This window comes from Erithacus rubecula (assembly GCF_903797595.1).
Source record: "Erithacus rubecula genome assembly, chromosome: 1".
NCBI classification, from domain to species: Eukaryota; Metazoa; Chordata; class Aves; order Passeriformes; family Muscicapidae; genus Erithacus; species Erithacus rubecula.
Genome location: NC_136658.1, coordinates 42,962,877 through 42,988,819, shown reverse-complemented (window position 1 = coordinate 42,988,819; position 25,943 = coordinate 42,962,877). Strand labels below are relative to the sequence as shown.

The window sequence follows — 25,943 nt, the reverse complement described above, 5'->3', positions numbered from 1 at the left end:
CAAGTACTCATTCTCTTTGTTTCTGAGGAACACAATAAAAGATAAACCTTACTGAAGCAAATGGAATCAAGTAAAATAAAATATTTTTAGGAAATTTTCACAATCTTTAAATATTTTGGCTTACCTTGAACTTTGGAGAGACACATTGATTTTTATTTCAGAGAGTTAGATAAACTGCTAGTCTCCAGTCCTTTCTTGTTTTGGGTTTGAATTGAATAGTTCCAAGAGTCATGGATACATTTATGGAAAGAGATGTACGGAAAATGAAAATAAAAAGATCAAGTCCAGGACTCAAAAAACTAGAATAAAGCCAATAAAACATAGTGCTATGATCAGCAGGATTATTTTTAAGGATAACTTTAAGGAACTCTAGCATAATCTTATTATAGTTGCCTAGGTAAGAAAGGCAAGACTGTAGGCTCATTACTACAGCTTTAGCCTTTGTTTAACTTTTCCCATTCCACTGCTATTGTTCAACTTTTAACTGTCCCTCTTCTATGAACAACTGACTGGAGACAATTAAAGAAAACTTGTACTTTTTGTACCCCATACTTTTCTGTGCATTACCCTGGATGAAAGAAAGGGAGTGGGGAGAGAGGAAAGAGAGGGAAGAAAACCACCTTCAGTATTTGTTCTTCAGTATTTCCATATGTTTGCTTAATAATACTGAAAATGTGGGTAGAATAAGTACTGTTGAACTGCTCTCAATATTGTCAGAGAACAAGCATATGAACACAGGCAATTATAGGATAGTAGCTGGCATCCTGCACATCTGTATTCTACTTGACATTGCACTAATTTACTCATTAAACCAAAGCCTAGAGAAATAGGTCTGCATTCAAACTAGGCAGCAAGGACTCGTTGATAGTAAATAGCTGAAATTTTCTCAAAAAAACCTCTTGTACTGAAATCCAGACTGCTGTTAAAGATAAGCTTGTTTTTAAGTGTGGGTTAAAAGGAAATCACTGAGTGGTAGAGAAGTACAAAGAATACTATGCAGAATAACACCATTTTCTAAGAAGGGGAACCACGTACCTCTTGAGCGATTCGGTTCATTAGATTCACTAATCCTTGCTTTTGCATGGAAAAATAATTTTAACTGACATTCCTTGGCACATAGCAAATGTAGTATTTTTGCTCACAAAGTCGTGTTGCAAACAACAAGCCCCATCTCTTTCAGACATCTAAACCTGCAGAATGTCTGTGGAAAGCATCCAAAGGCATAGCAATCAAGAGCCTCCACTGTGCAGAAGGCTCTGATGCAGAGACATCCTGCAGAGGCACTTCACTTCTCAAACATATTTTGAAGTACCATATAGCTTTTTCCTAACACAAAATCAGGAGAAAAGGCAATGGGAGAGCAGCAGCACATCTACAACATGATGGATTCATAGCCCCACTTTCCTCAGAGCACAGAAACACCTGATCTGCAGCTCTTGTGGCTAACTTGCTGTCCAAGTAACCAGAGAGAAATTAATCTCTTTTAATTTTAGCTATCTAAACTAACCTCCCATCTTTCTTAGATATCTGTCACCTTAGGCTCCCTTCATACATTTATTTGCCCTATCATATCTGCCTACACTAGAAGATGGACGATTCTTTGGAAATGCTGTTTTTTCCTCTTTGATACACAGACTTTGAAGTCTAATTTCTAGACATTAAAGCTAGAACTGATGAATCTCTCCTTAATTAATGGAGAGAGTGCAGAAACTCCAGAGGGTAATTCAACCCATCTATTTTAAATGCCTATTTAGAGAAGAGAGGAAACCATTTCTCCCCATTAACTGTGTAGGGAGCCAAGTTGACTTGCTTAACCAGACACTGAGCTTTTGGACAGGAAAAGTTGCTAAAACAAATTACATCCCAAGTGTTCTGCAGCCCAAAAGGGGATTTCTTTCGATCCCTTCAAATCCTAGCAAAAGCCTTCATAAAGCTTGTTTATTCAGACTTTACAGAAGAGTCATGATTTAGCTTTCTGCCAGTGAAACAAATATAATTCAGGGATGCCTTTTTTCCCAGACAAGGGAAAACAACTCCAAGCTAAATATCACTTCTAAGGTCTACTAGGTCATCTTCAGCCCTTGGATCAATACATAGATGGAATACAATTATAAAGGTCACATTGGAAAATTCCCTCTTCATAAAAAACATCAATATGGGAAAAAAAGGTAACTTACACAAGTCTTATCCAAGGCCACTACTTCAATGCACTTTCATGTTAGCAAATTCTTCTATGAGTGATCAGCATCTTTTAGGTTAAAGTGCAAAGTATTGAAAGAAAAATTTGTTCGCAAATTCTGTTCATGACTGAATTCAAAAGTGATTTAACTGACTCCACTTGTACTATATTTTACAGCACTCAGATCTTCCAAAAAGACACTGTGCTCTTGCTTTTTTTACATCTAGAAAACAGAGGTCATTTTATGTTTTTAGTAACTCAATAATGGCCAATTACCAGCCTAAAACATGTAATAACCTTAAATATAAATTCAAGATGAAGAACATCACTAAACTCCAGGCAAAACTTTTCATTACAGTATAGAAAAGTCAATCTTTGAAAACGAACTTTTGACTTTTCCTGTCAGTGTGCATTTGGTCCCTCAAAAATAAAGATGATATTTCTCTGTTAGCAAATTATTTTGCCTTTTTGAAGAAAACTGACCTGAGAAAAAACCCCTGGGAGGATAATGGAAACCTATGAAATTAATAGACACTCACTAACCTTCATAAAGCCTGAAATAAACACACTTGATCTCCTACATCCAGGAAGTTCTGGGATACCATACTTGACCCGTGAATTAACAAAACAGAAAACAGGTTTCATGGGCATAATATTTTTTATTGAGCAAAGCCATTTATCCAAGTTTTTATATAAGATTTTCTTGCAAATTCCATTACATAAATATAGTATTACAGATATGACAGAGAGAAAGCATCACTTGGATTAAATTTCCTGTAATAACCAGTCAAGTTTCCATTTCAGAAGTATTTGAGATGTTTACAACATTGTTATTTTAATATACCTTGAATTCTGATCTTTTATGTGGATTCATAATCCAGACTCAGTTTTAATATTCTTAAGTGCATTGCAGTTTCAACATTTTAATACTTAAAATGTGCATGAAAACTTATAACCTCTGCCTACTAAACAAAACAAACAAATTTTAAAAAAGTGATAAGCATTTTTTCCAAAATAGCTATTCCCTGGTTTCGTTTTAGACACAGGTAGCTCATTAATTATGCTTTTAATGCTAATTTTCTTGATTTAGTGGGGAAAAAAAAAACCTTAGAAAAGTAGGTGGTATGTAGAGAGAACACTTACACTGCTCAAAAAGGCAGTTAACCCTTTTCTCTAATGCTCATTCAAAATGTCTATTTCAGCTCAATCTTAATGTCAGCCACAAGCAAAATTATGAGTTACTGCTGATGATCTCAAGGAACTGAGTCAACTGCTAGTGACTGCCAGCACATGGGAACATCTTGTTCATGGAATCATCTTACAGCCAGGCCAGACAGACAAAATATATCCAGTTTTATGGTGGGAAACAGCAAGGGATTATTTTAAACCAGTAGATTGCTTTCCTTTCATGAAGTGCTGAATGAACACACCTCAGAGTGTGTTCCAGAGGGTCTCACCTGAAAAATGCTATGTCCACAGAATGCCACCTACAAGGAAGCAGCTAGAGCTGCACCTGTTTCAAAAGGCAGGAGCATGGAAAGTGCCTCCCCTCCATAAAGATGGTCAGTGTGCTCTTTCACTCTTTACAGGGTCAGCTTCTGTAGGAGGAGACAAGTTCTGGCAAGCAATCTTCTCAGGGAGGTGACTGTTAGAAGAAGAAAAAAGGCAGCCTTTGTGGGAGACTTCTCTTGACTGAAATATTACCTAAAATAATTTGGGCTCACCTTGTCTATGATAGTCTTTTGGAAAATATTTAGATAAAAGGGTCCTTTTTAATACACCCTAACATGTAAATGGTAAGTAAATGGTAAGATTTTTTTTTTCCGTTACAGGAAGGAAGTAAACAATATTGAACCTGTTCACAATCTGTGTAATAAAGATTTTGACCTTCAGTAAATCTTTGGAAAACAATGTGTAAGGAATGGTTTTTCCAGTTTTCTATTGTCACTATTTTATTACTATATAGTGAATGCAGAACTTCTTTTAATATGCTACTTAACCAGGAAAGCAAATCAAATGAAATATTTTTTAAATTGTAATACTTTTTTAACTGCCCATCAATTGTTTTTTCTAGCTAAACAGAAGGCAGAAATACTTTATCACAAAATCCTTTGCCCTTGTGTGTAAGACTGATCACATCCAAACAGAATGCAAAACCTGACATGATGTCAACTTGAAGTGAGTTGTTTACAAGCACAAAATCCCCAGTACTAAGTCAGCTAAGCAGCTCAGGTTTGTTAAAGGGATCTGCACATCACATTCTGAATTTCTGTTGTTGCCTCTGGAAAACTCACCTCCTGACAGTCTATAGAGAGCATGCTCTTTCTCAAGTAAAGAAACATCGGCATTGCACCTGGCTACTGCATCAGCAGCATCTCTAGATAAGCCACTTGTAGTGAAAACAATTACTTTGTTATAGATTGTATTTACTGTTTCTGTTGTATGCTTGGGAAAGCAACAAACCTCCACAACAAAGTACACTTTAATGATATGACAGAATACTTTATTGTGTCTGTAAGAAGATTTTTCAGAAGTATCCAGAACAATTACTGGCAAACAGCAAAAAATCTGAAAAAAAATATTTTGTACTGAAAAAGTACTACTTTTTTTCTGAGAAGTACATTAAACTGCTTTAATTTAAGTGGAAACGTTTATTCCTGTGTTAACTTTTTTCATGTGATAGAAATTAGATCCTAAGTTGTGTCCTAACTCAGCATGTGAGTGCTTAGCATCTCTGAAAGCCAGGTCATTTCTCTTAATGTCCCTTAAACACTGTTTTCTGAGACTGTCCTCCTAAGTAATTCCTACTTGAATGCTTAGGAGAGTAGAACAGAGAAGAGATTCTATTTCCATCACTGTAAAACATCCCTGGAGGAACTCAAATGGAGCCTGTATCCACTGAGCATATTTTGATGTTTGTAATATGCCCTGGTGTATGCTGGAAGACCCAGAAGAAGCTATTACTGAGGCAAAAGTTCCTCTGGGTCTTTTCCTGCATATATATAGCTTTGGTAAACTTTCAAACCTTGTAGCTTTTAATGGTTTAAAACATTCCCTGGAGGGCATATATTGATGTAGGTATACTCAGGTGGGAATGGCTTCAAACAGGCTAGCTGTTGCACTCCAGCTCTGTCCTAAGTCAAAAATCATTAATGTGATAGGTAGGAGAGTTTGAACAGTTACTTCACACTTTCTGTGACATAAAAACACCTTTTTTAACTCAAAAGAGAAGGGGATTGTGCAGCATCAGTGTTCTGTATGAGGCCTGAAAGCAATGTCAAGACATATATAAGCACAAATAATTCAGCAGATGCGTTTGGAGATTTTTTTATCAAAATACTTTTAGAATCATTATCATTACTAGTAATTGAAAAAAAAAAAACCCAAAAACCAAAGTTCTCAGCAATATCTAATTGGAAATTTCAAAATACAGAGAAAAAGACCACAGCTTTGAAGGCAGAGCAACTTATTGCTATATATTTCTCATCAAAAGCCTTTCAGCTACCACTGGACATTATTCCCACTGCTTCACTGTGTTCAAGTGACTTTGAATATCTTCCAGCTGTGGAGGACACCGAACATAACACCAAATTCTCTACCTCTTAACTGAGTTCTCCAGCTATCAGGCAATTATACAAAGAGTGGAGAATGGCAACCCCAAGCCTGCTGGGTTTTTGGAGGAGTGAGTTTCTTTTAAAAACCCCAAACCTGCTTGCTTCTCTGAATGAATGGGTACAGAACCCACACCTATTACAGTGGTTTTATGAAGCAACACTTGAGAAAATGAGGCACGTGTGAGCATAGATGCTGCAACGCATACAGGGAGAAAGATTTGGAAAACAAGTACTTAGAAACAGTACACCAGTAAGAATTCCCAGGATTCTTTTTTGTCCTAGATTTCTCATCAGAATGTAAGTTACCTTGTTACTCCCTTTCCATCTATGATGCTATTGCATGACCTAGCACACATGGCTCCAATTCTGCACCCATCTTTGAGGAAAGCATGTTACTCTCCATTCCAAGTGGTACAGAGGTAAAAATAAAAATAAAATAGATAAATTACACTTCAGCCTAATCAGATCTCTGAACATGGAAGCTTCAAATTATTTTTGGGAGTGCAAGTGTTATGTATCTTCCAGTGCACCTGGCACAATGTGCCTATGGTGTATAATCTGCATGAACAATGACAAGTACATCTGAAGAGGGAAGTGGGATGGTTAAATAAGAATATATGTAGTAACTACACACAAAAAATATGACCAAGAGAGACCATGACTCCCCACCCAATAAGTTAAAGGGGAAACTAAACAAGATAAGAATATAGAAGACAAAGCATATTATTTTTGATTCATAGCACCAAGAATACACCAGAGTTTCCAAATAAAGAAAGGGAACTTTAGATGATTGAAGCATCTTAAGAGGAATTTCTGGAAGAGAACAATAAATAGAAGATAAGTGTACTTCAGGAATGGGATACTGTTTATTCAAGACTCCCAAAGCGATTTCAGATTAATCAAAAGAAATTCACTATTATGTAGTTTCCCATTGAAATCTGTTAGTATACTGAACCACATAGGACAGCAATGATCTTCATGTACCTTCTGAGAGAAGCTGAGAAAGAATTCAGCTTCACACACATATTACTGAAGAAACAATTGAGTAGCCAATTAAAAGCAAAAATGGATCAAAGTTAGAAGACTTAATGCCCTGTATATGCCTTTAACCTATTAGCATTCTTTTGGCATGTTAATAAATAGCAGATAATAATGAATTAGCAGATACAGATTTTCTGGACTTCCAAAAAGCCTTTGAAAATGCTTCCTACATTAGGCTATTAGAGAAACTAAGTAATCACAGGATGAGAAGTAAAGCATTGTCATTGACTAGAAATCAACTACAAAAAGGAGAACACAGAAGCAGAATGCATTTATTAGTGGTCCCTGCTCCATGTGGCTAAAGGTTAACAGTAGGGTGCCCTCAGGTTCTTTACAAGGGATGAAAGTGTTTAATCTATTTATTAATCATCTGGAAATGGGAGTAACAATAAGATGGAAGTGTTTACAATGGACACAACAAGTCTTAGGTTAATTAAGGCCAAAACAGGTCAAGTAGCATTTAGTTTGCTTAAAAGAGCTCAATGAAAGGGGAACCAATAGCAGATAGAAGACAGCACTGCCTAGCCTAGTAGAAGCTGAGGGGAAAGAACAATATGAAATACTTCATGTAGAATTAAAAAACCCAGTATGACCACTGAAGGGGAGGAAGACCTTGATATGCACAGATCAATGAAAATACTTCTTTGATACTAATCTAAAACAGATATTGTTGAGAAAGGGAAGAAAAAAGGAAAGAATACTGGCATAAAAGCTACAAAGGCTGAGATTTATTTTTTAGGGGTGAAGCCTGGCACCTTTAAATAAAGAGGCTAAAAAGACATAATTAGTAAGCAAATTTAAATCACAAATTAAGTAAATTATATAATTACTTAACTCTCTTTATAAGACAAAGAATTTGGCAAAACTGAAAATAGCATATTGAAAGCAAACAATTGTTTTTCATTATTATTTAAATCAAAGATATTGAACTCTGCATTTGATGTTGCCAAGTTGAAAGGTAGCAACACCATTTTAATGAAGGACTTTGATTTTTCTGTGGTTTTATACATGAAAGTTCCTCACAGTACATTGTTCAGTACAGCAAGCCAGAATTAAATCAACACAAACAATAAATGAAAAGTCCAGCTACCTCTGCAGTTATCATCTTCTACTTCTTGGGCACATAGCTTATTCCTATCCCAACTTCTATACACCATCCTTTTCAGCTGCAGGTCTTCACTTATGGATACTCATATTTTATTCCCCCTTTCAGAAAATTGTCCTTCTTAGTACAGAATATTACTGTACCAAAGACCACAGCCAAACTCATCAGGAGAGGCTGGTTTGGCAGAGAGCTCAAGGAGGGGAAAAGAGAAAAGGCTGGGTAGTGATGAATAAAAAAGGGAAAAGGATAGCTATATCCTAAAAGATGTCTACAATTGTCATCTTTGCCACTCGTGGGCACAAGTTGGAAATGTATATTGGACAACCCTGGCTGCATCAAACCAGGAAGTGTGGCCTGTACCAGTGTCCTTTACATAATTAAAGCAACAGTAATGTGTGAAACAGTGTCTACCTGAAGCAGCTGCTAATAGCAAAATCTTAATGAATGAAGACTTGATTCATGCATCCTTTTTTTTACCAAGAATCACAGGTAACACACACATTATAATGTGTTAGAGATGTAGGAAACTCTTCTATTACAGCAAATGTACAGACATTCTCATTTATATGAACAATATACAAATAAAATCCTTCTCTGTCAAATAGGAAACTCAACTTAAATGCCTTCATTAGTCTGTAGCCATTAATACAGCCCAAAAGCTGTATGTGAAAGGAGCAAATAGGCAACATATCCTTCTACTAGTATTTCAATATATTCAAAATTACATTTTTCCTGGGCTTTATTACTGGTTTAGCTACACCTCTTTAATATAATTCTTATAAATATGACCATATTTATGACCAATACTTCTACCCTAGTATCCACGTCAATCTAACAGTTTGATAATAGATATATGTATAAAAAGAAAAAATTAGAGGAGCTACACAAAAAAATCAGTAAGAACTACAGGAGCAAAAAGTCTTTACTCATTTATTGAATAGAACCAACAGATTTAACACATGAAACAGCAAGAATTGGATTTTGATGAAATTTTGGTGGAGTTGCTACACCTTTAGAGAAAATTAAGATCTTGAACGCTATCCTAAGTGCCTTTGAAAGTGGAATTTGTCTCTTACAGTAAGTATATTTTCATGTATGAAAATATATTAATAGAAAAGAATATGGAAAATTATTTTATTGAATCTTAAGCATGATAAATTGACTACCGCCTAATATGAATTAAGAAGAAACTTCGCAAACTGACAAGCAATTTTCTGGTCTGGTGTAAAATTAATTTTACCTTCCAAGCTTATTCCCAGAGCAGTGTAGTAATGTCAGTTCCTACAGCCTGCTTGCCAAAAAACACACTCTCTTCAGTTTTGTGATTCTTCAGTATCAGCTCCTTCAGGCTTCAGGGTAAAGTAACATGTGTATACCTGAGATACATTTGACTGAAGTCTTCTGTGAATATGTTTTCTGTCTGCTCTTATGTTGACCTTAGCTAAACATCTGCAGTTTTGGCCGTCTGCCACTCTGACTGCTTCTCCTGCTGGCTGGGTAATGTCTTGTCTCTGCAGCACGGTCTCCCTTGCACCAGGTCAGTAACACCTGGTGGTGCAGAAACTGCTGATCACCTGGCAGGTATTCCCCTCATGTTTTGATCAATCACACACACTGATACTATTTCAGCCAATTGTTTCTTTATCCATTTTTGCTAGGTCAGTATATCACTTTTCTTGTCTCCTTTTATCCCCGCTCAGACTTCAAGCTGGAGAAAAGGTAAGAAAGCTTCCTGATGGTTACGAAGTGCTAAAATTTTTTTAAAACCTTACAGATTGTCAGGACCACTGTTACTATTAGAATATGACCTCTAGAAGAACTGATTTTCTTCCTACAAGTCCATTAAATTTACTTAAAACCAACTCAATACATGGCATAAATTGTCAGGGCTCAAAAGCAATGACCTGTAAGCAATAACACTGGGCATATTGCAACAAAAATACCTAAATAATAAAAAACTGGAACAGCAGTAGTTCCCTGTATACTAACAACAAACATTCTATAAGCAGAGAAATATTCTTCCAATGTCCTATTTTCTTATGAACTGCACAGTACTTTCTAATCATTCAAAGGAAAAAGGTTTACTCTGTGAAAAAAAATAATATCAATCCATAACATAGACACACCTTTGTCTTGTATGCTGGAAAAATCCAAAAGAAATTAAGTCTTCGCATGTATATAGAAATATAAATAATTAAAAAAGAAAATCAGCTACTTAGGCTGACATGTATTACAGTTGTTAGTTCATTGGCTACCTAAAATCTAGCCTGAACACTGCATCATACTATTTTTTTTATTTTAGCAGGAAACAAGAAAATACATTAGAACACAGTGAGGGCAGTACTATATGAAGACAGAACAGACTAGTTTCACTGCTGCCAATTTCCCTCACTTTTTTTTTTCTTTCCTTCTCATGATTATTTAGATATTTTTGCACCGTTCTAAAACTAAAACCTCTAGAATTGCCATGAGGAAGCACTGACAATTCTGTTCAGCCTTATGTCCGTGTGTTGGGAAGGTGCTGTGAAATCCATGGTGAGTTCAGAGGCAGACCCAAAATGCAGCAGAGCTGCAGTGGTTCTGCTGCACACAGGCTTGGCAGATGCAGGGAAAGCAGGGAGCAGAAATCTGCATCACCTTCATAGGCATGCCAACAGAAGATAAAAGAAAAAAAATGTAAATAGGATAATACACAATCACTACTGCCATGATTATATAGAGCCAGGTGCAGTGAATCATTTCAGCAATTTGGCTCAGGACCTTGAGATGCAGTCCTAAAGAAATTGCTGGGATACTTTGGGAATTATCTCCAGGTTGAATTTCAGCCTCTTTAACTATAACTATATGAATATTAACAGGGAGTGTGGCTCTGTAGAGACACTCTGTAAACTGAAACTGTGCCAAGAGCCTGGTACACACATTACACGTTGTGATAGTTTCACTTTGGGCTACCCTGGTCCTTTCTTGGGACTGCACATCTCTTAGTGCCTGCAGCTCTTTACAGGTGCTCTTCTTGGGTACCTGTATGCCTTTGCTTTCAGCAGACAGCAATCCAGTCTGTGTGGTCAATCAAGGGGCAGTGAGAGTGGCAGAAGGAGTGAGTGGGAAGTTTCCAAAGCACACCTCTGACCTGAACTGAAATGCTGATGGAGACAACCTGAGGGCAGCTGCCTGACACAGCTCAGGAACTTGTGATTTGTGCTGCCCGGTGTGTACAGACTCTGTAAGAAATAATTAGTTGCCTTTTAACCCTATTAAGAGACAAATTCAAGAACAGAATGTGAAGCAGGACCAGCCCTTTGAGCAGTATAGTTGCATTTCATGGTGCACCTGCACGCTATGGACTCCTGCACTGCTGAATTACTGTAATATTTGAGTTCCCCAGTAGTGCCTTTACTTGTAGGGGAAAAAAACCCAAAACTCTAAAGGGTTTTGAACATATCATACTATAATTTCAAAGATCTCTGTATTAATATATACATATATATATATTAATATATACGCCTGCCATGTACTCAGGCGTACAATTTTAAAGGAACTAAAAAACAAAAACAAAAAAAAAACCAAAAAGCCAAAAACCAACTACAACAACAAAACAAACAAACAAACAAACAAACAAAACCCCACAAAAATTACTGACATTCACAGCTATTGCATTTCTTCCCATGAGCTACTGGTCTTCACTACCAGTTAAGATTTTGGTCAAACTCTGAGATGCAAATACTTTCTGCAAGCTGCATTATATATCTCCCTCTGCAGTTCTAAACAACTACAAAAAAAGAGAAAAATATATTTTCCATCCCAAACTTCCATTGGCTCTCTTCAAACCAGTAGATTAAAAAACTGTTGAGCACAAAACCCAAAACACCATGCTGTAAATATTTACTTTCTTACCATAATTTAAAGAGGACTGTTTCTGTATCAATTAGAAAGAAACAAAACACCAGGAACTAAAAAATACTTTTAAATAAATATTTGGGAAGTCACTGTAATTCATACTTATATTGCATAAACTAGCATAATTTTGCCCTTTAAAATATTTCAGAAAAAAATATAAAAATCACATTATGCAACAGTAATAATAACCTAATATCCCAGATAATCAGTGATCAAAATATGCTGGTCTTAAAAAAAAACCCCACACATAAGCAGAACAATAAACTTTTTTGTAATATGCAAGCAGAGAAGCAGAAACAAAAATAATCTAAAATATTCCACATAGGGTCTACAAAAGAATTTGTGAAGACCAGTATAAGACAGTGTTAGAGGGCATCCCAACAATAGATGTATGTATGAATACACATACTTTTACTGTGGAGCATTTCTGAAGTATTGATGAATGAAAGAAAATACCCTTAGTGATTTACAGTTCTACAGAGAAAATAAATTCTGAAAAAGAAGATAATTTAGAAGCAATTGTTACATTTTTCTGTACTTCTTAATTTTCCATAATTCATGACTCCAGATTTCCATAGGACTCTGCTGCAAGACTGTCCTAGTCTCTCCAGAATGATTGATCCTACATCAATAATTTCTCTGTTCCACTTCCTTTAAGACATATATATATACATATATATGTGTGTATCAAACCTGTAATTTTTTGAGTCTTTGTTAAAATTGCCACCTTTTTATGAGTGTTGAAGTGTATCACAGAGCAAAACTTCCATTATCTGATCAATTCTTCAATTTACACTTAAATTTTAGCTGTACTTATGCCAGTATAAATACAAAGTGTCTTTGCACCAATCAAAGCACCTTCTCTGGATTTAAACTAGCAATACTACTGATCATCATTTCTCCTTTCAACCCTGGTGGATGACTATACACTTGGCTGGAAAAGGCAAATACTTTTGCTTTGTTTTCTTCAAGGTTTTTCTTTCTTTGGATAACTGGAAAACTTAAGCTCATAATATTTTTCTACAGCAGTGCCTGAAAAATCAATAGAATAAGAGAACACAATCAAGACCAAGTACAACGAAAAACGAAAGTAAAAAACATCAATCCAACAACAATAACAAATTAGTAATGTCAGTCAAAGACAGGAAAATGAGCATTTAAAGCACTCTAAATATTGTTTTCTGTAGCAAGGTGTGTAAAGCAAATCTGTCAAACTGTCCTTCTGAGTTCATATATTTGAGTTTTAAACGTATCATGTTCCTCCTCTCAACACAGTATTACATTCAAGCAAAGCCATTTATTTCAATGGAGTTAGTCCTGGTTTATGCTACTGTGGATTGCTGACTAAAGAAAACTGGCCTATATTTACAAATGAAAATAAAATAATATTTTAAATTCATATCTGTCATACAGAGATTGGCTTGCAGTACATTTATTCTGTTCTGCTCCCAGGAATTAATCTCAGTACCTAGTTTTTAAAAAGCTGTTGTTACATCAATGGTTTCATTTCTTTAATATAGTGAGGCTGCAACAAAAAATGTGCATTTATAAGATTCAGCTTTAACAATTATGAGATGTAAATAGAGACAAAAGAAACCATAATGTACTTCTAACTGAATTGGAATATAGAACAGGAAGTCTCATTTCCTGAACTCCAGTGCTATACTATATCTTGTTAGCTAAACTCAGTTTATAATAGGGGTCATTTCCCCAAGGATTGTTACATCAGAAATAAATGAAAAGAAAAAAAATACAAAAAACTGTTTCTGCTTTCAATATAATTTGGGTAATATTTCAAATGTATCTTGCTCAGAAACTCCCACTTCTTCAAAATACTGGTCCAAGTTCTGTCAGGTTCTCTGTAGAAATACTACATCAAGACTTTTAACTCCCGAGCAGAACAGAGTGAAAACGAACATCTCTCATCTCTGGATGCATGAAGAATTTTAAAAGCCATCCCAGGGGACCTTGGCTATGTTTTTGACTTCCTTCCCTTTTTTAAGTGCAGAACCTCAATCCAGTGGAATCTAATCCTCATATATCCTCAGCCCTGGCCCTGCTCCAGGGCAGAGCTTCTAAGTTCCAGCGTGTGCTGGGGCATCCCCACACACAGGATGCTGTGAGCTTCCCATACCTGTTCCCTTCTGTAAAAGAACTTGCCTGTAATCAAAGCTGCCCAATCTCTCATTAAAGCACTGTACCACAATATTTAAAGCTTGAGCATAGTGTGAATGGAAAAATATGAAAGGCTGGAATTATACCTCTAGAGGCATAAAATTTGCAATATCCCAAAATAGATGCATTTGGGATACTTTACTAAATAAGAAAAAAGGCTGGTAAATGAGATTCTAATGACACTGATCTTTTCCACTGATTACACTGATTTCCTGGCTTTAACATGGCTAGAATCAGTACAGACACATCTCACTGGGAAACCACAAGAAACTTGCTTAAGGATTTAGTAACAATCAGTGTTCTAAATAGATGTTACAGTAATACTTCTCTTCAAATCTTTCAGAGATTTTAATCTTTACCACAGCATGGATTTGGGATTCTTTGTAGATGGCTTTATTATAAAGATTACAATTGACATACCTAATTTTATTGCCATTATTTTGATAATATATGCCAGAACTTATAGTTCTTTTATATTTTAAAAATAGTTTACTTTTGAAGCATGATGTGCTATACCAGTTGTCACCACAGTCAGTTACATAGCAAGCTGCAAGATGTTCAATACACAGGAATTTTTGCTTCCAGCTACATCTTCATTATCCTAAAGCCCTTCTACAAAGAAATCCAATTTCAAAAAATATGTATGAAGGAAATGTTAAGAGTATTCATACAAAATTTGTATGTAATTTTTGAGAGTATGTTTTTAAAATACATATACTTGTATTATCTATTCTCAATATAAACAGCCTAAAAAAATTGGACTTTTCATTTGCTAGAATTTCATGAACAACATTTTGTTGTTTTGCAAGCTGGGTTTTATTTTAAAGAACATCTGCTTTTTTAATCCAGCATATGTGTATAAAAATATAAAAATTTATCTCAGCAGAGATGATTTTAGTGCCTTTGAAAATGCTACTTTACAATGAAAAATATACCCCTCTAAATGAAGTTATACTAGTAAAATATTATATCTTGTTCATGCTTGGGCACAATAAATCACCTAATAGAGGGTAAGAATATACTTTTCACTCTAGCAAAATGTTTTCCATCTGGTATACTGTTCATCATGAAAATTATAATAATAATATTTTTTTATATTTATCATCTTACATTTAGTTGTGTAGTATTACACTTTTTTTTTTTTTTTTTTTTGAGAAGAACCTGTTAGTGTAACCTCCTAAATACCAAGAGCAAACTCTGGAAACTCTTTTATTCTCCTAAAAGAATGAATAGAATGAGAAAAGTATTTTTTCTAAGTATCTCATCTTTTCCCTATCTCTGTAGTAAAGAATCCCCTCTGATTCTGGATTACTAATATCTTTAAAAGTAATAGGAATACTTCATTATGATGCTTAACAGAGATGAAGTCTGTTGACAGGCCCAAGACACCATTTACATAAGTGTTCAGGCAAATTGAAGGCAACATCTAATCTAAGATGCAGAGGATCAACAAGAATTAAACATGTATTTAAAAAGCACTCTAGATATCATACTTCCTCCATGGAAAATATCTCCGAAAAAGCTGCAGTATCTTCACATTCCAAATGCAGACATAATAAAATTTCTTTTTTTTCCCCTTTTAAAAAATGTATAATGGATATATTTGAAAATATAATGTTTAATAATGAAATTGCCTAAACCACAACATTTAAAAAATCATTAATATGCCAATATCATACACCAAAAGTAAAAATTTGGATCTTTTGTTTTTAATTTGGCACCTGTCTGGTACCATTTCCTTCTAATTTCACTGAAGAAATTTAAAACATCCACAATGACTTCCAAGCTGCTGAGAACTTCTAAAAACCTGAAACCTAGACTGAAACATATTGTTTGCTGGTAACTTCAGATCATCTTTACTGTTGTTTTTAATCATGAGGTTTTCTTCTAAAGATGAAACATCTGAATCAACTCTCAGAATCAATATATCTTAAAGGTGAATATTTCCATCAGGCTCTCGAAGACACTTCAAAGGACCAAAATATTCATCTATAACTGCTGAAGTTTTTCACTTCAGCATTTATCATCACCATTCATCCCAACTATTTTGTTGCATTCAATCAGTGCTTGAAAGGGTCATACCAGATTGTTCCATAAAGGCTTTAGGCCAACCTTATATCAAACTCAGCTTTCAAAAAATGTCTATCAGTTTTGATGAAGGAGAGGAGACGAGATGAAGGGTGGGAGAGGATCAAGAGCTGATCAGCTTCACTTCAGAGCCACTTACATTATGGCCTATTCTTTTTGTTATGAACTGGGAGTTGGTTGGATATAGCTCTTCAGTGTGCATGTTCTAAAGGAGAAATCCACATATTTCATATACCTGCCATGTTTGTGAACAAGGTCAATTTACAAATCCAAAAAGAAATATGGTCTTTACGTTTTTAACATATCTCCAAATTAATTAGATCTCTCTACAAGCCACAATATGTCTCCAGTGCCTCACTACGTTTGTATTCATCTAACTGATTGATGCTGTTAAGGAAATCAAGCTCACACACATTCTCACTTAGAGATGTTTGCTCTACAGTTCTGACAAGAGAAAAGTACAGTGAAAAGTACATAGAAAAGTACAGTATGCTTACTGCAGTGAAGTGGCATAAATGTGTTTCTTGTCTGAGAGAGTTTGGGTGCCTTGGGAGTTTCCTCTGATTTGGACTGAGGGCAGAAATTCACATACATAGACACTCCACTCTCCCCCTCCCAAAAAAATCCACCCTCCTTGTAAAGAGAAAAGGGAGTACAAGAGAAATAATGTCTCACAGATCTACCTGCAAAAATATCTATCAAGAAGATGACCTACAATTGTTATTGTCTTCTCAACAGAAATAACAACTGGAAAAGTCATATATAGAAGATTCTGGTCTTCCTTGTAAAAAAAAAAAAAGTGATGAAAGTGCAGTTATGTCATACAAGGCTCTTTCCCATTCTCACCCCTAGGAAGAGCAGACTACATAGCTCACACATTCTTCAGCAACAGAATATTGATATTGTAGAAGCGAAATAGACTTGTGATTTCACTAGGTTGGTGTAGGACAGCACAAGTAGTAGGATTTCATAAAGTTTTTCACAGTTAAATTTTGCATATGAACATAATTTCACCCAAACTTAATTTTTATACCAAAATCCCTTTGTTAGGATTCATCTAATATGGCTTTTGAGGTCAACAGTGGGTGGAAGTGTTTGTATCTGATATAAAATGACAGTAAGTCCTCTTTAGAGACAACAGACACAAAATAAGTATTTTAGGGCATAATCCATCTGACCTATTTTAGATGTCCACTTCATTGTGAACTGACTTAGACTCTAGAATTACCAATGTGTCACCACTGACTACAAAGAGAAGCTAAACTTTTTTATTTTTTGTGACTATCCATAATGGGTAGCTAACTTTTTTTTTTCTTTTTGTCATAAGGATTACTTTATTTATCTTTCTTCTGGGGTGTTATGACTGATATTTATAAAAAAGTAATATTTAGGAATTCAGCTTCTAAGTTATTTTTTCCCTTTTAAGCAATTCACAGATCTAAATACATTATGGATCTTAGTGCAAGACTGAAGTTATAAATTACTAAGTACAGACTAAATGATTTTTAGGCAGGATAAGTGATAGAACTATAATTTGCATCTTGATTACCTTTCCCAGAAGAACCTGAAATTAAGATTGTCACAGTCTCTGCAAGGTGCATGTGAAGCACACTGCTTGATGTAAAGAGAACAAGTGAACAAAGTGAAATTGAGGGCAGAGCCATAAGATCCCAAACTATGTGACATTAACACTGTGAAACATTAAATGGTATTCAGGTGGAATCCATTTCAATTACCCTGTGCCAGTAATCTGCAGTCCTTTTATTTTCCTAAATCAGGAATTATGTACCCATTGACACTAGGAATGGGATCAGTATCTCGATGATCAACTAGACTCAAACTTTTAAAAGTTAAGTGGGGTTAAAGAACTTTCTGGAAAGAGCACCCTGGGAAATTTCTCTTTTAGGAGTGAAGAGATCTGACCCTGATCCAGTGAAGCATTTAAGCAATTGATTGATCACAAGCATATGCATAGTCTTCCTTGAGTGCAGTAGGAGACAGAGACAGACTGTGTCAGGATATTAGGCCAAAATACAAACCCCTTAGCACATTTTCAGAGTTGCTTCTTGCACTATAGCAATATTACAAGAAGAGTTATACTACATTAACCCACATATTTGTCTTAAATTAGTTTTGAAAAATAATTCAATATTTACTTTTTTTAAAAAATCACCTGAACAATTAATATCAAAAACCATAAAACTGTGCAAACCTCAATTTACACAGACACATTAGTTTCACATCATTTTATACCAGAGTTTTAAAAAGTGTAAACATGTAGGTATTATGTATTTTTTAAAATACAGAATAGTATTCATTTTTAAAAAGAGCTTTAAAATAATTGTGTTTCAAGAGATTCAGAAAGGCACTATTCAGTAATTAATATGGGGATTTTTCTTGTTTGTATTAGACCACAAGAACAGATCTTCAAGGTTTAATTTGTATGGGTTTCTCCTGATTAGCTTAGGTATTACTCTTGCATAGAGCTATCATTGTATAAATATGTGGTTAAGATGTGCAACTGAAATATCTAAGTTTGTGGCAGATGCTGCTCTTTGTGATCTTTTGTAACTGAAGAGTTCTTTTATCATTTGAGCTTTTGGGTTTGTATTTCTCATCTGCTCTTTTCTGCCAGCTTAACGGAGATTTTAAATCAAACCTAATTAGACTACATATGCTGTTTAGGAAAAAGATCTTAGGAAAGTAATGATTCATATAGGCTTTGATATTTTCAGATAACATCTAAGAAGAAATGTGATTTTAATTGTTTTAAATAACTTCCAATCACCCTCTTACTCAAATAAAGTAGTTGAATACAGTTCTTTGATCAAAAAAAAATTCTTCAGTAACAGAAATGCCAACTCTATATTCCTATCAACTACACCACCTATGCTTAAATGATGAAAGCCTATATCGACAGACATTTTTCGACTAAGTAGTATTATAACTCAGATATTCTATGACATATTTTTGATACCAGTACCATAATCCTCAAATCAGGAGTTATCAAATTATATTTAATTCCTGAAAAACAAAAATCTGTGTGTATATGTTGAGCACCTAGGATGTCAGCCAAAGTTTGCTTTTTAGCAATGTTGATATAAGAAGAGCTGGTATATTTTTATTTTTCCTCTTTGATATTCCACAAGGGGAAATTAATTATTTTAATGTTGTTTTAATTATAATGCACTTACCTGAATTACACATTTCAATATTTTAGCTAGTGCTAAGAAAGCCCACATTTTACACACTCTCAACTTGCACTGGGTTAAGGAAACCTGCATCAAAAATGAAGACTGATGTCTTGTTCAACATTAATAAACACATTTGCCAGGAAAGCCCTGGTCTCTGACATTTAATCCCAAAGATATAAGCTCCATCTTTAAAAAAAAACCAAAAAACAAACAACAGAAAATTATTAAAAATCTTTACATTTTTATGTCCTACTTAGCTATTTGACCCAGTTCTTAATCAGAAGTAGCCAGAATTTTCTCTTATTCCACAGAGCGATTGCCTGCTGCCTTAAGAATAAAAGCTTGAGTATTTCCCCTGACAGAAGGCTGACAAGTCATAATGAGGAACTGTGTCTTCCAACGTCAAGCCAATGCAGTTTCTGCTAATTGAATACTGTGTAAAACTGATTTTCTGGAAACCAAGAAATTATACATATTTCCAAGAAAAACCTCTGCAAATATAACCACAAATTTATAATAGGCAATAGCAAGATTTCATAAACTTTTTTTAAAAATCTGAGTTAAATTTCAAACAGAAAAGTAGAAGTGTAAATCCAGATTTCCAGTTAGTCTGTAACTTTAGTGATTCAGTAAAGCACAGCAATTTGTTTCACCACCTAGCTGAATATATAATAAATTCCAATATTTATCATATGTTTACTGTTTCACCTTTACTAATACGTGACTATCAAGACAAGGAAACAATATATAGAGACATCAGACTTTAAGAAGAGTTTATAAGAAATAAATTTGAGACAGATTTATAGCAAGACAACACTGATATCCCAAGCTTCTAAACAACACATAAAGTTTACTGCCATCTAAAAAATATATATGGCATATGCATATTCACTGATATCATAAAAAAAAGTTTTATAAATGCTAAAAATTGTCAACATTTTCTACTAAATTTTCAAAAACTCCAATGCAACTCAACAAAAGCTCTATGGTAAGACCTTATTTACAGGACCGCACACTTGAAAAAAAAAAAAAATTCAAAAAGCCCTGACCATACTTATACATTAAAACTGAAACTCACTACATAGAATAGCTAAATCTTAAGTCAAACAATTTCTGTCTATAAACTTCTGCAGTGTAAAGCAAAAATTTAAAATAATTTAAAATATTCTTCAGAGACCAGGAGACAGGCAGTGGAAGACAGAATATTTTGAAAGTATAGTTCATCTTCTTCTGGTTTCAGTTAAAAACATAAGGTTTATACATAAAAACATGAGGTTTATACTCATGCATCAAAGGCATTTTTGATATTTCCTATTTGTTATCATCAACAGTACTTTCTGAAAAGGCATAATTTGCTGAGAAACCCATCGTAATCTTCACACTTTACTGGGAGAACTGACTGAGTTGAGGATGGTGTATGGTGTTGGGGAGAGTTGGGGAAGGGAGAAACAACACTCAATTGCAAGTTTATGCTTGACTGTTATTCAGAGTAATTTTTATTATCTTTTATCATCAGCTATAAATGGTCTATAACTGGATGAAAATCTCTCTTTTTCTGTGAACAAAGCTGCCCTCCAAGAATGCTAAAGACATATTAAATACCAATAGGCTATTTAACAAGCCCTTCAACGTATTGAGCCAAGGCTTACATACATGGTTGTTGAGTAAAGGCAGTATTTTCAGCACTTTGTTTAAAAGAAAAAGCAGGTCACCACATAAACCATGACACCCACCAAATAATGTGTGTAATCTAAACCACATCTAGATGTCAAGATATTTTCTATTCTGATGCTTTGCCTAAGAATTAGCTAAATAACCAACACGCAAAAAATTAATATTTACTTACACACACACACACACACACAGAATAATGTGCTGATTGAGTTTCATAACCAATATATATGTAAAACACCAGAAAGCCCAGCAAAATATTGCAACCATCACAAAGTATTCTAGTTTCAAATTTCACCTCTACACTCTCCAGGACAGCCCATGCACAAGCACACGAAGACACACGTCAGATCGCTGGACGTGCCATCCTCTTGGCTCTCGTAGCCACCCGCACGAATCAAAAGGCTCCAGAGGGACCCAGAAATACCGAATCAGGGCACGGGGGCAGGGAGCGGCATCTGCCCTGCCCGGCCACGGGCTGTGTGCGCTGTCTTGCAGGACCTTGGACAGCGGTCTCCTGGCCCTCCTCTCAGCGCAGCCCAGCCCAGCTTAGCTCAACCCAGCCCAGTTTAGCTCAACCCAGCCCAGCCCAGCCCAGCCCAGCCCAGCCCAGCCCAGCCCAGCCCAACCCCGCGGCTCACCCCACTGCGCACCCCCCCCGCACTGCCCACCAGATTCCCTGGAGAAAGGGAAAATAGACTAAGTTGCACCCATGGTTTGGTTTATTTCCTTTCCCTTTCTGAAATACCTTTCATTTTTAACACAGATCGGTTGGCCAAATTCTCAAAACATAAAGCAATATCATCCAGCACTCAGAACCGCAGAGATGTAGGTCGCTGGCATTTCTCTAGTTCATTGAAGTTTCGCACAATCATTTTAATGTCAACAACTTTTTCTCTATCATTAAAAAAGTATTTCTCCTTGTTGGGTGTGTGAAGGGGAAACCGTTAAACAGCATAAATTTGCTGTTCTGTTCATTTTTAACACCTTTTACACCCTGATATTCTGTAGAGAAACTGAACACTTTGTGAGAAAGTTCAGTCAAACTAAACTGTGATACAAAAATCACTTTAGCATGTAAATGCTGATTGTTTGGCAGCATGGAATAGTAGTTAAATGTCTAATTATAGGGCTACTGAAATGACAATGATTTCCTTACAGCAAGAGATATCTATTTACATTTGATACCCTTTTTCACTTATCCAATTCACTCTGGAAATAAAATATGTTTACATTATCAGTAACTGAGTATATAGGATACATACAATGAGTGTGTACACACAGTTTGCAATCTAAAAACAGTCGAGTCAACACGTCTGGTGAGTCTACTTTTGTCAGGTTTAGAAAGAAAAAATAAATACAGCAACTTTCCTACTTTATCCAATTAGATAGCAGGTTATTTCAGCTTCTGGAGAGACTCTGGATCCATTTTTGTGGCAAATATATGCGCAAATTATACTAAGTTATTGGCAAATGGGATTTTTTAGGCATAGGCTGTTACCATGAAATTATTTCAGAAGGCCCTGCTGAAGTTACAGAGGACAGAGGTACAGCCAGGCCTCCTATTTAGAGCAGTGATTTGCATGCTCTGTTGTATTCCACTGCTAAAGCAGAATTTGCTTCAGACTGGTTAGTGCTACAGTAGTTGAGGCAATCTAGTTCAGAGTAGAAATATTCACCTACTACCAAGTACTCCATCAGGGGAAAAAAAGCATGCAATTAGCTATTTTAGGCACTGAGGACAACTCTTTTCTTCTGCCCCGTCTTGAGAGATAGGCCAACTAATCTTGTGCAAAAGTAAAGAGAAGGCAACAACTACAAGAGCCAATGTGGGACCCTCTGCCTTCTATCAAAGGGAAAGAAAAACCTCTGGATCTCTCTGAGCCATCACCAGTGGCACCAAAGGAAACAGCCGCAGCTTATCAAAACACTGTCACCATCATACCCAACCAAAGGCCACTGCTGTGCCCGTCAACAGACACTCTAGTCCTCCAGCTTTCCCCAGCTCCACAGATTTTGCCAGAGCGCCTAAAAACACTGTCCCGCTCCCGCTCCCGAGGAGGCTGGGCTCCGCACCGCTCTGCCGCCGTCCAGCCGCGCCAGCCCCGGGGCCAAGCGCCCCACGGAACCCCCGAGCCTCGGTGCGCGCCCCTGGCCCGCGGGCACGGAATGCGCCGGTTCCCCGTCCCGTCCCCGGGGCACCGCGGCCACCTGCCCACCGAGGGCGGGCGACCAGGGCAGCGCCGTCGGGCAGCCCGAGCCCGCTCGCCGCTCCGATCCCCGCTCGCTCATTGTCATGCAGACCCTGTCGCTGCCTGCCGCCAAGTCGCATCCCAGCCCGCTGGAAGCCGGCAGCCGAGCCGGAGCCAATCGCATATTCATGAGAAGGGGGAAATCCATCGCTACGCTCCCAGGGGACCGAGGATCACTTCTTTTCGCGTTTTCTCAAGCTTCCCCCTCTCTCCTCCTCTCTTTCAATAATGCGCTAAGGGGGGCATCCCGGCCCATACCGTCCGCAGCATCGCCTGCACCGGGAGAGCCGCGGCCGCCGGCGCCAGGGGCACAGAGCGGAGCAGGCACAACAAGGGTCCACGGCAGCCACAACAGCCGAGGGAGGCACGCCAGCCCGACAGCCAGGGACGGCAAACACAGCAGGGGCTCCTACCTTACAATCCTCAGGACACGATTTCACCGAGTACTCATCCGACTGTAAATATTTCTGGAGCATAACCTCAAACTCTTCGTATTTCTCCTGAGCGTGCTGGTCGTAGCGCTGGTAAGCCTGGACGCACTGGCTGCAGGAGCCTTCCCCCTTCAGCACCACATCCAGACTGCAGTTCAAAGTGTCCGGATTGGACAACCCGGCGAACAACTCCCAAAGTGTGTAGGAATTACAAAAGGAAAGGTAAAAATCCGTCAGGTCCCAGCCGGGCGCCGGGCTGTGCCCCGCGCCCCGCGGCCGCCCCGGGCCCCCTCGCCGCCGGCACACCGCCTCCGCGTCGCCCACGCTGAAGCACTGCCCGGACGAGGAGCCCGGGTGGGGGCACGTCTCCAGGGGCCTGGCGGTGGAGTTCCCCAGGAAAGCAGCCTTGCCGTGCCGGGGCTCGGTGCCGTTGGTGCGGCTGCCGCGGCTGCCGCCGCCGCTGCTGCCGGGGGAGGGCGGGAGGGAGGGCGAGGGGGGGGCGAGGAGCCGGGGCGCGGGGGGCGCCGGCTCCCCCATGCCCGCCAGCAGCTCCGGCTCCGCGGGCTCCGGCTGCTCGGGCGGCGGCTGCTCCTTCTCTCCGGTCCCCGTGAATTTGGCCTCGGCGCAGAACCACAAGTGATCAGAGAGCAGGACCGTGAAAAACAAGAGCGATGCCAGGGACAGTCGCCATTTCTGAGCCCTCTCCGAATCCGTGAAGGGTTTCTCGTTCTCCCGGGGTGCGAACCAGATTTTTAAGCCGTCATCATACTGCCGACTACACATCCAAGCACCCCTGGTCATATTTTGGGAACGCACAGCCCTGGCCGACTCCACCGTGAGGGCTCCTTTGCCAGTGTCACCACAATATGCATTGACTTAAAAGATTGGGGGGATTTTCTTGCCTGCCTTCCCTTCTCTCGCTCGCTTGCTCTTCCTCTCTCTCCCACTCTCCCCCTTCTCTCTTTCTTCCTCTTTTTTCTTTCTTTCTTTTTTTCTTTCTTTCTTCTTTCTTCTTTTTCTTCCTCCGAGATATTGTTGGTTTTCGCCGGCAGCTCTGCCTTGGTCTCACCACATGAAACAGCCCCAGTCCATCCAACGCGGAGTGCCGTGGAGAAGATAAGAGCAATAACGCAGAGAGAGGAGGAGGAGGGAGAGGAGATGATGGTGGTGGTGGTGGTGGTGGTGGTGGTGGTGTTGGTGGTGGAGGTGGTGGTAGTGGTGGTGATAGTTGGTGGTGGCGGGGCTGCGCGACTGGTCCTTTCCCCCTCTCACCCAGGCATGGTCAGATCGCAGCTCCCCATCTCCCTCCTGAGAAAAGCCCACTGCCCCCGGACAACCGCATGCCGCGTCCCCCGCTGCCGACGGACGGCTACGGGAGGGCTCCTCGCCTCCTCTTCCTCCCTGCCGCCGCTGCTCCTCTTCCTCAGCCCCGAGCCGCGGCACAGATGCCTGCACCGCTGCCTCAGTCTCTTTCTTCTCTCCCGGCTCCGCTCTAACTGGAGAGACGCTGCTGCAGGGCTCCCGGAGCGCTGCCGAGGATGCTGAAGAGGAGGAGGAGGAAGAGGAAGAGGAGGAGGAGGCTGCCGGGGCCGCCGCCGCTGCTGGTGACAATGGGCTGCGGCTGCCGCCGCTGCTGCCGCCGGGCGCGGTGTCCCCGGGCGCACGGGGCGGAACTGCCTGGCTGGGGGCCCCCGATGGGCACAGGCATCTTGGGCCCCTGGGCTAAGTTGCCGCCATCTTCGTCCTGGAGAAACACTTTTTTGGGGGGAGCTCTGCCTTTTGCGTCATCTCCTCCCGCGCCGAGATCGCTCTATCCTGGCGCATTGGCAGCAGCAGCAACTCTGCCTCCTCCTGCCTGAGGAGGAGGAGGTGGGAGATGCACTGGGGACCACATGGACCCTCCAAAGGGCTTCCTCGATGCGACTCTTTCTACTCATCTCACCGAAGGGATTGCTCAGTACTACTGTCCAGCCCTCTCTCCTTCAGGTCTCCTTCCCTTTGTGGCCATGAAACACCATGTCCACGCAGGATGGTGGTTGGAGAGGTCTGTCTCCGTGCCTGTCCTTGTCATAGCAAATCACAAATGGCAAATGACACCACAGGCTCTGCATCCTGGCCAGTTTTGTAAAATGCCTGAACACAGTTGCCTGTCTCTAAGTCAGAGAGCTGTAAAAGAAAATGACTATAAGCCCCAAGCTGCTTCCCCAAGAAAAGTTTTGCAAAACCCTGGTTCAACCAGTGAGCTGGGTAAATACTGCCTGTCTGTGTGTTTCCCTGCTTTAGATATCACTGCTTA

The 25,943-nt window shown here is 38.6% G+C and overlaps 1 protein-coding gene across 1 annotated transcript in view; it reads right to left on the bottom strand.

Moving 5' to 3' along the window:
- The window catches only part of NALF1 (NALCN channel auxiliary factor 1), a gene marked incomplete at its 3' end in the record, with an annotated part of 428,701 nt that extends 403,630 nt beyond the window's left edge, over window positions 1–25,071 (bottom strand). The window contains exon 1 of the mRNA XM_079311394.1: window positions 23,630–25,071. Coding sequence (XP_079167520.1) covers window positions 23,630–24,448 — 819 coding nt within the window. The 5' untranslated portion in view covers window positions 24,449–25,071. The remainder of the gene's footprint in view (window positions 1–23,629) is intronic.
- Between the last annotated feature and the right edge of the window lie 872 nt (window positions 25,072–25,943).